Here is a 13,742-nt window from a genome sequence, read left to right on the forward strand (position 1 = left end):
CAGGAAACATTCCTAGAGATGTTTTAATATGCCAATGATCTGTACTAATATGCTACAACTAGACCAGGAATACTCAAAATATGTCAAAGATGGCCATTATTATTCCATTGCCACTTTTATGCCATGAACTGTGCCAGATATGAACCCCTTATAATTGGGGGTAGCAGATACCTTTGGTAGTTCTTGACATTAGGCGCATCTTAACTGAGCAATTATTTATTAGGGAGGGACACAATGACTCACCAGTGGTGTAACAACAGCCCTGTAGCTCCTGTGGTGCTGCGGAGAGGCCTCTGGCTCCAGGGGTGCCCCTCAGGCACTGTGCACAGGTGGTGGCTGAGAGCTCTGAGCTCTTTACTGGGTCCAGAGCGTGGGGGGGGGGGCTCCATGCACTTTGCAGGGGTCTCCCCTCGAGTTTTGTTACACCACTGTGTCTCACACACACACACACAAGTACCCATTCATAACCACACAAATGAATGCACACGAGTCTCTTAATTGTCTAAGATATGTATCTTTACCCTGCTCTTCTCATGGGCTAATCAAGCACCCAACTTCCACATTTTGACTGCGGCTCTTGCAGTCCCACATGTATGTGGGTCAGCACTGGTTACTGCTCAGACTACTGGCGGCATTCTTCTCTCATGGTCCTCTGCACACACACGGAGGTTTACTAGTACAGCAAGGCCTACAAGACGGCCAAAGTCCTTGTGACTTAACCAGATGGAGTGGAAGCGGACCCCAAATTCCAGCACAGTGAGTCTTATTATGAGTCCCAGACATTGGTTTGTCTTGTTGCCATTCTAAGGGCCTCGAAATGATCATTGCTGCCTTGTTTTAATGTGTACAAACCCTCTGAGTGAGATAATGGAATATTTGGGTTACATCAACCAGTCACCACAAGCCATTGACACTGCGAGTCACCCACCCGTACCGAACATGCACCACTGACACGAATCGACAGCGTTCAGTCGCCATGCTGTATCATCCCGGCCTGTGCTTACCACAGTACGTGTAGATGTGGTTGGACTCCAGAAAGCGGACCTTTAAATTATGCAGAACGGCTGGCTCGTGGAGGTAGCTGAGAGCCGTCAAGTCATTCTCTCCCACCAGAATGTCCGGGTTACGCAGGAATGGCAGCTGGTTACTTTTGGAGTCGAGCGGATATTCATACAGCTAAAATGGCAGAAACATAAAGAAAAGGACAGGTTAGAAAATCATTGAGATCCAACCACTGAATTCTAAGTCAAGCCGAATTTTGCTGGCAATGAGTCTTTGCAGCAACAATCTGAAAATAAATGACAGCAAGAAAAACAAGACATAGTTACAACAATAAATGGAAGTAACCCACAGAGTGCTGCATGCTATCTGTGTGAATACGATTTTCAGCGCCTCACAGAAGGGTAGTAAGCGCTATACTTGTGATATAACGCTATACTTGTGATATAATACAGTGCAGTAATACAACTGCAATATCATAGTTTCACACAGAGGGGTAGTAACTGCTACACAAATGCATTCATACAGTACAATACTGTACAACTGCAATCTGACAGCCCCCAACAGAGGGGCAAGTAAGCGCTATAGCAGAGATCCTGTCATTCTCAGAGCAGCCCCTGTCAACATGAGACTGGCCAGACACCATGTCAGGTCACCAAGCTAACACAAAGGTGCTAAGTGATAATCACCTGGTATCTTCTAAGGTGGTAGCAGTACCTAGATGCTCTAGCATAGCCACATAGGGTCATGTTTTCCTGGAGAAACGCGTGCAGGTGAACGTAAATGGTGCTGTGGTGCTCTCACACACCCCTGAATCCTGATTCGGTCATAAAGACAAGTTTAAGGACAAATCATGATGCCCCTAAATCCTGCAAACAGGCCTAAATCTTCTTCACAGTGCATGTTTGTGGCACATCAGCAATCTTTCAACTCTAGAGCAGGTGTGTGGTTGCTGCTGCCACACGGATCAATATTCCTTTTTAGGCTGAGCCTACCAGACGGCGCAAGCTGTCTGTTTACAAAAGACGGATTATGGGTTTACCAACAACATACAGAGGCTTGGATCCTGCCCATTGTAGTTCGCTTTCCTAGCACTCTCATTTGCCTGCTTCTTGATCGTGCCCCAGCTTGACAATCTTGTGTTTTTCTTACCTAGGAACAACATCCTCTTTACCATCTCTTTTGAATCTCTTTTCAAGCTCAATTTTTCTTCTTTTCGGTTAAGCACTCCACAAGCTTGCATGTGTTTTCCAGCTGTCTCCTTTGTGTGCTTCTCTTCCCAGCACTTTGTGTTACTCACTATCAGTGATGCGCTTCTCCCCTTCACCATCCCCCATGTTGTGGCCACTCACATATTTCCCCACTGCTTTCTCACCGGTGTGCTGCTCCCCACTTGGTCCACGCTGCTCCCACACTCATTGCTTCTCCTGTTGTCCTTTATGTTGTTTTAGTACCCCTCACCCTTTGTTCTGCTTCCCCCACCTACACCCACCATTTCTGTTGCCTGTTGCTTCTCTTCCCCAACCCCACTCTCCATGTTGCTTTCCCCTCACTCTCACTTCAAAAACCACTTTCACTCATTTTTTTCACTTTATTTACTGATCCAATTCTAAAAACCATAGCTAAAAACTACTGGCAAAGCCGATCGGCCCCAAATACACAATGTGTAATTACACCTCAAAAATGCTTTAACTTTTAAGTCCTGTATTTTGTCATAATGTTCTTAAATCTAATAATGGCTAGTGGTTTTAATTCAAATGGTTTTTATTGCCTACACAATAGTTTTATTTCATTAAGAAAAATATCTCTTGTACTTACACTGCCCCCTATAAAACTGCAAAAAGGAAAAATGCCAAACTTGATTTACTGTCTCAAAAAGTAGTAGGTATGTGCCCTACGCTGGGTGCCTATGCAGATGGAAGGTTGAGGAGTCCATGCTGATTGGTACCCTATGAAGAACTGCTTTCCTAATACATTCCCCAGGCAAATAGACAACACTGGTGCCTCCCCGTGGATATCAGCCTTTTACAGACTCCTAGGATGAGCAACTGGATTGTTTGGTAAGATTCAGTGAGCAATGAATGGGAGTTATTGAATAATGCATAGATTATGGCGCATGAGACATGTCTTGTAAATGAATGGATGCTATTGGATAATGTGCAGCCGATTGCTCCCATGGTATGTCTTGTAAATGAATAAATGTTATGTTAATCGCACTTGTAGAGCGCACGGTTACCCTGGGGTGTCCTGGCGCTAAGCACTGGCTGCTAGGGAACACAAGGATGTGTACTACTGGGAGAAGAGCCATGCATCGCATAATGCATAGCTTATTGCGCACCAGATGTGTTTTGAATGGATGAATGCTATTGGATAATGCACAGCCTATACTGCATGACATATGTGCTGCGCATGAATGGTGGTTACTGCATAGTCTATCCCGGACAGGATATGTGTTGTGAACGAATGGATGCTATTGCATAATGCATATCCTATCGCATATTATATGTAGTGAATGAATGAATGTCATTTAATAATACACAGCATATCCTACATAAGGTACGAGTTCTGAAAGAATGGATGTTATTGTATATAATGAACAACTTTCTTCCCTGAGACATGTTGTGAATAAATTAATGTTACAAGATAGAATGCATAGCATGTCGTGCACCAGATATAAGTGGTGAATGAGTGAATGTTACTAGATGTTATTGCATAGCTTATCCCACAGGAGGTATGTCTTGTGAATGCATGGGTGTTATTGGATATATTGAATAACCTACCTTTCAAATCAAGTCATGGTATTGGATATAATCCATAGCCTAACCCTCCCGAGACATACGTTGTGAATTAATGGATGGTATTGTGTAATGCATAGTCAATGACACATAAGATTTGTGCTGTGAATCCATATTTGTTATTGGCTAATGCATAGCTTATTCCCACAAGATATGTGTTGTGAATAAATAGATTGTATTAGTTAATCTATAGCCTATCACCCATTAGGTATGTGTTGTGAATGAATGGATATTATTGCATAGCTTATCCAACCCAAGATTTTTCTTGAGTATGAATTGAAATCACTGCATAACTTAGCCCGCAAAATGTCTTGTGAATGAATGGATGCTATTACATAAGTTATATTGCACAAGATAATTCTCTTGTGTATGAACTGAAGTTACTGCATAGCTCACCCCGCACAACGTCTTGGGAATTAATGGATGTTATTGCATAACTTATCCCACACGAGATATGTCTTGTGAATGAATTTAAGTTATTGCATAGTCTACCTGCACAAGATGTGTGTTCTGAATGTGTCACTGCAATTGAGTGCGCTATCTCTCGTCATTAAAAAAGAAACAATTGCAAACAACATCTTAGATACATGTCTGATCTTTCTCAGAGAGGGGGTATGTCCTAAAATGCATCCCCGCGCGCATCGGCTCATCTACTTGTTATCTGCACACCAAAAAAGCAAGCTTTGGGTCTGGATTCTGTAGGTGTGGAAGACTGCGTAGAGCTATCTGTGGCAAACGTGTGCTCAACAGCCTCTTCTCCAAGGTGCATACACACCAGAAAGTAGGGCTGTATCACACCTGTGACGACGATGCAACGACAAATGAACCATTCAAAATGTGAACCCGTCAAGGGCAAGCAGAGAGAATCCATGTGTGGCCAAGACATACAGCCAGCCGCAAGCCAAGCACCCGTGGCCGCGGCCCAGGACCAGCTGCGTGGGGATGTCTGCAGCACACCCTGCTTCGAGTCCAACAGCCATCCCACGCCGGGAGACCAGAAGGTCTCCTAAACTAAGCCTATTACCAGTGTTCTATGACTTTGTTGATGCCATAAATTATGGAGTATGGGGGAAGCCACAGAAGCCCTGTCACAACACAGACTGGCAGGGACGGCTGCCTCTGAGAGTCCCACGCTGCTCGTTTATATCAGCAAGCTGTTCCCTTTGCCGCGAGGAGACTACACACAACGGGAGACGGCACAGAGCCGTCCAGACCCACAAACAAACAATCCACGCTTCTTGCATTTAACAGAAAGCATGGATGTTCTGGAGAGACGGGCGGCCTGCTATGGAAACGAGGGGAACTCCTGAGAGGCCTGTTCGCAGGAAAGCTGCAACGGTCCGGGGGGCAGCAGCTGCGTGGGTGTAGTGAGCCACCCGGCCACAACATGTACGTCGCATGCATCCCGAGGGCGCAGTTTACAATGGGGTCAGGGAGAGGCCACGTCTCCGAGAAGGCCTCACTCTGCACTGCACAGAAGGCTGCACTGCCAATCCAGTGCTCCCGGTTACACACCTCACAGGAGTAGAACCAGGGGCTTTAAGTGGGATAAAAAAACTGGGGGGGTGTCTCTCAAATGGGCGTGGTCAATGTAATTAAGGGCGTGGCTTAATAACACGTAAACTAAAAATCTGTGCTTAGCATAGAGTGCCGCCCGACTTGTATTTTGCTGTTTCTGTCATTGCATCCAGATATCTGATACAACAAGTAACATCATTTCTACCACAAGTCAGAACTATTAGCTTTGTCAACGGTTGTTTGTTGCATATGATAAATAAGCAGCAACTATGGCTTGTATATAATATTGAAAAAGCTTCCACTTAAAGCTCTGGTGACAATGTTGCTGCTCCTGAATTTCAAAAGGAGAAGAGAAATCCAGAGACAAAATTACTCTTTAAAGGATTTCCCTTCCCCTACAACGCTCACCTGCCATTGCGTCATGCCGTAACTTCTCCACTAGTGAGAAGTGAGATCACGTGCACATCGATGTGCCTGCTGTCACTGCAGTCCGAAAAAAAACGGACAAAACTGAGCTCGATAGGGACCCGTTACGAGACCTCCTTTAAAAAACTGCCGGTGCTCAGCACCGGTAAGACCCGGCCCACTTAAAGCCCTGAATAAAACCTCAAAGTTTCAACAACCTCGGCGCTTGACGATCAACGCTCTCAACTAATCTTTAATTTGTGCACCTAGAAGCTGAGTGTGATCATGCGTGATTAATGTAGGTTGATGCAACATTTTTTAAATGTGTTTTTATTTATTGCACATGCATGTAGTGCAGACTCGACCCAAAGGTATTGAAGCACTTTACATACCACCTGCACTTTACTTCAACTTTACCTTCTGCGTTAATCATGGTGGCTACTTACATAGCAGCCACAACAAACTGAATTGTTGCTAGGCACTCAAATAACAAGTGTTATTACCTAATTCAATGGTATTCCTATTATTGCCCTAGCAAGGATGTAATAATAAAAACAGTTAACCAAATGAAGGTAAAAGAGCAGGGGCATTACTTAAGTGAGTGGGGAAAAGGCAGCTGCCAAAAATGTACGGTTGATCTGTTTGCTCATCTTTGTGCCCAACACATCATTTACAGTGCAAACATGTTAGCTTTCCCAACAGTGGGGCCTTCACCATTGTGCAATAATAGCACAGTGCAATGCCAGTGTGAATGCAGTTGGAGTGACCACACCATTTGTCCCAGAAATTTCACCTGTTATGTGTCACAATTTATCACACTGGGAAGCAATGAGTAGTCTCTCAAACAAGTTAGTTTCAGAGGAAGTGATGTCCCTCCCACCCCCAGATCCACTGTATTTTACGCTCTGCTCACCCACATAAAGCAGTTTAAAGATGATTCAGGCACTATCAGTGGAGGGGGACTGAATCTGCATTAACATTTGGTCTATCATTTGTTTAAACATTATCTAGCTGCAGAGATGGCATGGACTAGTTAAGGATGTCAGATAAACTCACACACCAGGAATCTCCTCAGCCACCCATATTTTCCTTTCTTCAAACAGGACCGTAAACTTCTACTTCTCAACAGCTACTCCAACACGCGCACAAGCTGTTCTACGTTTCCCTATATTCTGGTTCCATCAAGACTGCCACTTGACTCTTTCAGTCTCCTATACCGTCACCGATGCACCAATCTCACTGACCTGGTCAGTAAACTGCTCCCCTCCTGCACAGCTCCACCAAGTAGTTGCTGCCCTGCTAAGTAGTGAGTTCGTGCCCTCCTTCACCAGCAGGTTCTGCCTGCGCCTCAACCCTGGTGGTCCAGTGGTAGAACGTCTTTGCTCTGCTGTTGCTTCTGCCCTCTGTCCCTGTGTTTTCGGCGGCGACTTCTCTTCTACTTCCTTTCCAGCTTTTTTCTGCTATTTTTCTTTTGCCACTTTTTCTCTCTATCTTTTCCACTTTCACTTCGCTTCACCCTTTTTGCGCGGTTGCCGACCCCTGCGGCCCGCCCCCTTCCAGCGCAGCATTTCCCGATTTCCGCCTCCTGACTGTCCAGCCCTCCCCCTCACACTACTTAATGGCGGCCGCTGTGCGGCCGCTCTGCTGGCGTGCCAAAGGCAAGCTCGTCTGCACCCATCCGTGCCTGGACTGTGCCGAGCAATAAGGACCCTGATTGCAACGACTTCAGCACCCCCCACACTCTCAACCTTGGACGCAACACCGCCTGCCAGCTCTCAATGCCAAACGACACCCCTTATCCTGCCACCACTGCTGCTGCCCTCTCACCCACCTCCACACGCCAGCTCCTCCACTGGCCAGACCAACCCCCAACGCACCCAACCGCCTCAGCTGCATCCTCCTTAACGTTCGCTCCCTCCACAGATATGCCACAGAGATCTGGGACCTCCTCGACTCCGCCTTGCCTTGCATCACCTTCCTGACGGAAACCTCAGGGGACACCGCCACCGCTATCCCCAACAGCTACAAGATCATCCGCAAGGACTGTGCCATCCGACCAGTGGAAGGCATCGTCATCATCCGAAAAACACCCTTCACCTGACCACCCACTCGGACAACCCAACGACCTACATGGAGCACCTCCAGATCCAGACGACCCTCCATGGCATCCTTGTCTACAGACCACCCGGCCGCCGGGCTCCATTCACTGACGCCTTCATCGACTTCATCGTACCCAAGGCGCTGCCATTCACCGGCTTCACCCTACTCGGTGACCTCAACTACCACCTGGACAACCCCAACAACCAGAACACCTCATCCCTCCTAGAGAACCTCGCCAACGTAGGACTCAAGCAGCTAGTTACCTTGCCTACGCACACAGCAGGATACACGCTCAACCCCAACTTCACCGCCAATGACAGCATCACCGCCAGCCACACCACCAAACTCTTTTAGACTGACCACCACTGCATTCACTACTCCTTCACAAAACCGACCGTACACCACCACGCCCACCGCTTTCCCCACAGAAGCTGGAACAAAGTCACCGAAGAACATCTCACCACCTTCGTTAGCAAAACCCCGCCACAGATGCCAACACTGCAGCACCCAACCGCCACCCATGGTTCGCCAACTGCTCTGACACCCTGGCTCTTCTCAAGAAAGCCCCTTGCAAACAACACATCAAGAGAGCAGGCTGGTTCACTCCCACACTCCAAGAGTCCACAAGCACCTGTAAACGGCACGAGAAGGGATGGAGGAACAACAAAACCCCGGATGTCCGTGCCGTATTCAAAGTAGCTGCCACTACACATCACCACCTCATCAAAGCCACAAAGAAAGGGCCCTCCAAGACAGAATCAACACCAGCGCACACAACAGCCAAGAACTCTTCGCCATTGTCAAGGAGTTCGCCAAGCCCAACAGCGAGACCACAGACGTCCCATCCTCCCAAGACCTCTGCAACAAACTCGGCACCGTCTTCCACCACAAGATCAAACAGATCTACGTCATCCTCGACATCCAAGACCACCACGCCACCGTCCCCCAGCAGATCCTGCTCAACTGGACCCTGCTCACCACAGACGACACCCTAAATACCATGAAGAGCATCCACTCCGGAGCCCCTTCGGATCCCTACCCGCACCACATCTTCTACAGAGCCGCCTGTGCAATCACACCCTAGTTACGCAGCACCATCAACTGCTCCATTGAGACCGCCAACTTCACGAACGACTGGAAACACGCTGAGATCAACCCCCTGCTGAAGAATCCTTCCACGGACCCGTCGGACCTCAAGAACGTCAGGCCCATCTCCCTGCTCCCCTTCTCAGCCAAGGTCATCAAAAAAGCCCAGCTTGCCGATTTCATTAAAGCCAACCACGTCCTGGACATCTCCCAATCCAGTTACCGAAGCAACCACAGCACCGAGACTGCTCTCGTTCCCTCCTCGGGCAGGGAAAAACCGTGGTCCTCATCCTCCTGGGCCTCTCGGCGGCCTTCAACACCGTCTTCCACGTACCCTAAGCACAAGTCTCCACGATGCTGGCATCCATGACAAAGCCCTGGGCTCGATCTGCTCCCTCCTCACTGACCGAACACAGCAGGTCAGACTATCACCGTACCTCTCAGAACCTACAGAGATCCGCTGCGGTGTGCCCCAGGGCTTCTCCATGAGCCCCACGCTCTTTAATGACAACGTGGTCCCACTCACAGCCATCATCAGGAACTACAGACTCAACATCATCTCCTATGCCAATGACTTCCAGCTTACCCTCTCCCTTACCAACAAAACCACAGTCACCAAGAACAACTTCCACGAAGGGATGAAAGCCGTCACCACCTGGTTGAGAGACATCTGCCTCAAGCTCATCTCAGACAAGACAGAAGTCCTCATCCTGGGATCCACCCCCTCCGCTTGGAATGACTCCTGGTGGCCCGCTGCACTATGAACACCCCCACACCCACGGCCCGTGCACAAAACCCCGGCATCATACTGGACTCCTCGCTCACAAGAACCTCCAGATCAACGCTGTCTTCTCTTCATGCTTCAACACACACTGCCTGCTCCAAAAGACCTTCAGATGGATCCCCATCGAATCCAGGAAGATGGTCACCCACACCCTCATCAGCAGCAGACTCAACTAAGGCAACACTCTACGCCGGCGTCACCCAGAAACTCCTCCAGATGCTCCAGAATGTCGAAAACATTGCAGCCAGACTGCTCCAGAACAACCCGTGCTTCAGCCATATCACACAACACCTGCATGAACTCCACTGTCTCCCAGTTGACAGATGAATAACCTTCAAGCTCCTCACCCATGTCTACAAGGCCCTCTACAATGCGGGACCAGCATACCTGAACCACCGCCTCTCATTTCACGCACCCAACAGACCCCTCCGCTCTGCCCATCTGTCACTGGCCACCGTCCCTCGGATCCGCATGACCAGATCCGGAGGAAGATCCTTCTCCTACCTCGCCGCCAAGACCTGGAAAACCATGCTCCTGCTTCAGGTAATCCCCATCACTGTCCCAATTCAGGAAGGACCTCAAGACCTGGCTCTTCGAATGAACCTAGTGCTCAGACGGATCTACAGCCCCCAGCACCTTGAGACCCTCACGGGTGAGTAGCCGCGCTTTATAAACTCCGTATTGATTGATTGATGCCATTCCTCAATGTGTCCTTGTGTTATAGTGCTATGGCTATATAACCACCTAATGATGAATTACTCTTTACTTTAACTCTTATTAATCCCTTCATGTACCTCTTGTAAATGTAATCACATAACTTGTAAAGCGCTGTGATACCCTCGGGTTTAGCTAGCGCTATATAAAACTCAAATAATAATAATTTTGCTCGCAAAACGCAAATCGATATTTATCCGCAGAAGAACTACCATATATTACAGAAGAAGACTCTAAAGAAAGCTTGGCTAGAGTTCCCACTCCTCAGAAAACATCCATTATCTCAGTCATGCCACAGATCTGGAATGAGTTTATCACTGTGTGCTTTGGGTCCCTCAGAAATGGAGGTTCGCCATGCCAGTCACTACTGGGAGTGATCAGGGGCCCCTCTGTATCTGGCATCCAATGGTCTTTAGCCTTCACACTTGCAGGGAGCGTCGACTGGGCTTTGCTATACTCATCTTAAATTCAGATATCTGCAAGTACAAATTCTGTCCTGTGATGTGTGATCTGTTCACACTTTTCTGAGGATTGTTTTGGCTGTACTTTCAGGTAAATAAGTTAATAATGAATTGGACAAAATCTCGAAAACCTCCAGAGGCCCCAGTACTAGGCTTTACTCACCTATCCTTGAACGTCACCATGTACAGTTCTGGGATGATGTTGTGGATGGGCTCCTGAAGAATGTGGGCACTGCCCATACCCTCATTTTCTGCCCGGCCTCTCCCCTGACGGTGTGTTTGCTGGATCCTTTCAAATGTTGGAAAGAGTATAAGTTGAAATTCCTATAACTGGCCACCATATAGTGTGTGTGTTGCCATGCTATGTTAATCAGTCCCTCCCAAATAATGTGGCTGAGAAGGACCTGGCAAGAGAATTACCATACCAGGCAAAACATGAGCTACAAATCACAACTACTCTGCGAGGGAAATCACTGGATGGTGAATGACCCACCATCCATTGCCGCTCCTGCTCAAAGCTGCCTCTTGTTACCGGCAGTCTATTATATACATATATGTGGCATGGGGAGAGGCTATATCTGCTTACAGTCCAGTTCAATTGCAACAAACATCTTTATCAATCGAATTACATACAATATGCACCAAACCTAAACTACATATTAGCCTCTTTATAGAGCTGTGTTTAAAATATGCAGCAAGCAGCACAGCAAAGGATGTCCTCATTTTGTAGAATAAATAGTTGAGTGCAGCCATCTGACCTCGCATATTTAGAGCATATTAAGCCGTGCTATAAAGACCCTGCTCGGCATAATTCCAAAATGGCTCATTTTTAACGAGCGCTTTACTATTATACAGATTGTTTTAATAAGCAAACTGTTGCATTGAAGAGTATCTGCAAGACAAATTCAAGCATATTGCCCTCAGTGGGAAAATGCATCTTGTTTTAGACACCACCAGTAACCATTCGTGCTCCCCAGTTTATGGTGAAGAAAGGACATACATTCTGGAGCTCTGCCACACCAACAGATGCACTTTCTAATGGGTGGAAGAAAAATCAATAAGTGGACTGGGGGTACTGCACCATTTTGTTCCATCAATACATTCCTATCATCAAGTTAAGTGGTTTATAGAAGAACTGGGAAAGAAAAGGACATGTACAGATCTCTTGGAAAGAAAATAGAGACAGGAGTTTCATCCAAATAGGTTTATGCCAATAAAAGTCAATTAAGTGTATACTGGGCAAATGTTTGTCAAACCAATATGGCAAACTGGGAACCCAAAGCTGCTGCCCTGGCAAAAAATGTTCAAACCACCCCTGTTCCGTTCCTCCTTACTCTTTTATCTCTCCCCTTCTCTCTCTCATGATATCCCTCAAACCCACCCCCTCCCCTTCCCAGAGGTAATTACCCTGGGAAGGTGGAGAAAGTGACAGAGGAACCAGCAGTGGGTCCTGCCCTTAAAAACGGCCCCCAAAGTTCCCAGCCCACTAGGGAAATGCACAGTGGAAAAAACAGGCAGTCCAGGCCTGCAAACCAAGAAATAGTAATAGAGTCAAGGTGTTTTCAAGCTCTTCAGGTGAAAAGGGACCTGTTCTAGTTTAATGACTCCGCCCACTTCAATGCTATCACATGACCCTTCTTCAGAACACCCTGGGTCTCCGTTTCCTACGTCCACATTAAGGTAGGCAGGCTCTACCTGGGCTTTATAAGGACCTCCATTCTGACAAGATCACGACCAAAACATACGAGAAGCCAATCCAATCTATCATTAGGGCTGACCACTTTGGGGCAAGCCCTAAGATCAAGTGACTTTAAGCAAATCACTATCGCCGGTGCTTCAAGTTGTAAATGTGCGTAAATAATGTACAGACCAGTGGAAGCGGTCGACGTCTAGTAATATTTCATTTACATGTTTCTCTCTGACTCACCCCTACCTCATGCTCGCATCAAGATTTCTGCGATACGGCCTCACTGGGTCGCCTTATACCATATTCTTCTATGAATTGCATCTCATGCACTAGATACTTCCACAACTATAAAAACCTTGTGTCCTGATAGGGGAGATACTCCATGGTCCTTTCCTTTATACTTTAAGGTGACGTAGCTCTCAATAATCCTTCGTTATTGGTACAAATTTGAAGAGAAAGGAACAGGAATTATTGTTTTTCATATTTTCGGATTGTTAGTTCCTTTCCCATTAGGACACTTACTCAAAGTTTGCACGGCATTACATATAGGGGGTTGCCGGCGCCCAACCCTTGGGGGAAGAGAAACGTTATGTGCATAATGTTCTTGATTGTCAAGGGAATGCGGTGGATTCCTCCACAACTGCTGTTTATAAAGCAATAGCGTTAGACCTGGCATCTTTGGCGTGGTTCCCCCCTAACTTTATTGCCTTTGGACCTCCTGTTTTTGCAGACTTCGTTTTTGCTTGCCGTAGAAGTACACACTTTACCACTGCTAACCAGAGCTAAAGGGCTTGTGCTCGTTCCCTAAAACGTGGTAACCTTGGCATATACCCAATTGTCTTTTTGAACTAACTTATAAGTCCCTAGTAAAGTGCACTACATGTGCCCAGGGCTTGTAAATTATAATGGTTCTATTGGGCCGCGACACTGATGGTGCCAACCACTTGTGTAGCCCTTTACACATGTTTCAGGACTGCCATTGCAGTGCCTGTATGTGCAATTTTAAGCTGCTATGTCGACCTGGCAAAATAAACCTTTTACCAAGTCCAAACCTTCCTTTTTAATACATATAAGTCACCCATAAGGTAGGCCGTGCACAGCCTATGAGGCAGGGTGCAGTGTATTTAAAAAGCTGGACATGCACTTAACTTTTACATGTCCTGTTAGTGAAAAACTCTTAAATGACTGAGTGC

At 47.0% G+C, this 13,742-nt stretch overlaps 1 protein-coding gene across 2 annotated transcripts in view; it reads right to left on the reverse strand.

Annotated features, from left to right (window-relative positions):
* The window catches only part of MYO5B (myosin VB), a 1,021,014-nt gene that overhangs the window by 675,161 nt on the left and 332,111 nt on the right, over positions 1 to 13,742 (reverse strand). For both annotated transcript variants that reach the window (XM_085629682.1, XM_085629691.1), the window contains exon 3: positions 1,005 to 1,176. In XM_085629682.1, coding sequence (XP_085485808.1) covers positions 1,005 to 1,176 — 172 coding nt within the window. The remainder of the gene's footprint in view (positions 1 to 1,004; positions 1,177 to 13,742) is intronic.

The sequence above is a fragment of the Triturus cristatus genome, chromosome 2_1 (genome assembly GCF_964204655.1).
Source record: "Triturus cristatus chromosome 2_1, aTriCri1.1, whole genome shotgun sequence".
In the NCBI taxonomy this organism is placed as follows: Eukaryota; Metazoa; Chordata; class Amphibia; order Caudata; family Salamandridae; genus Triturus; species Triturus cristatus.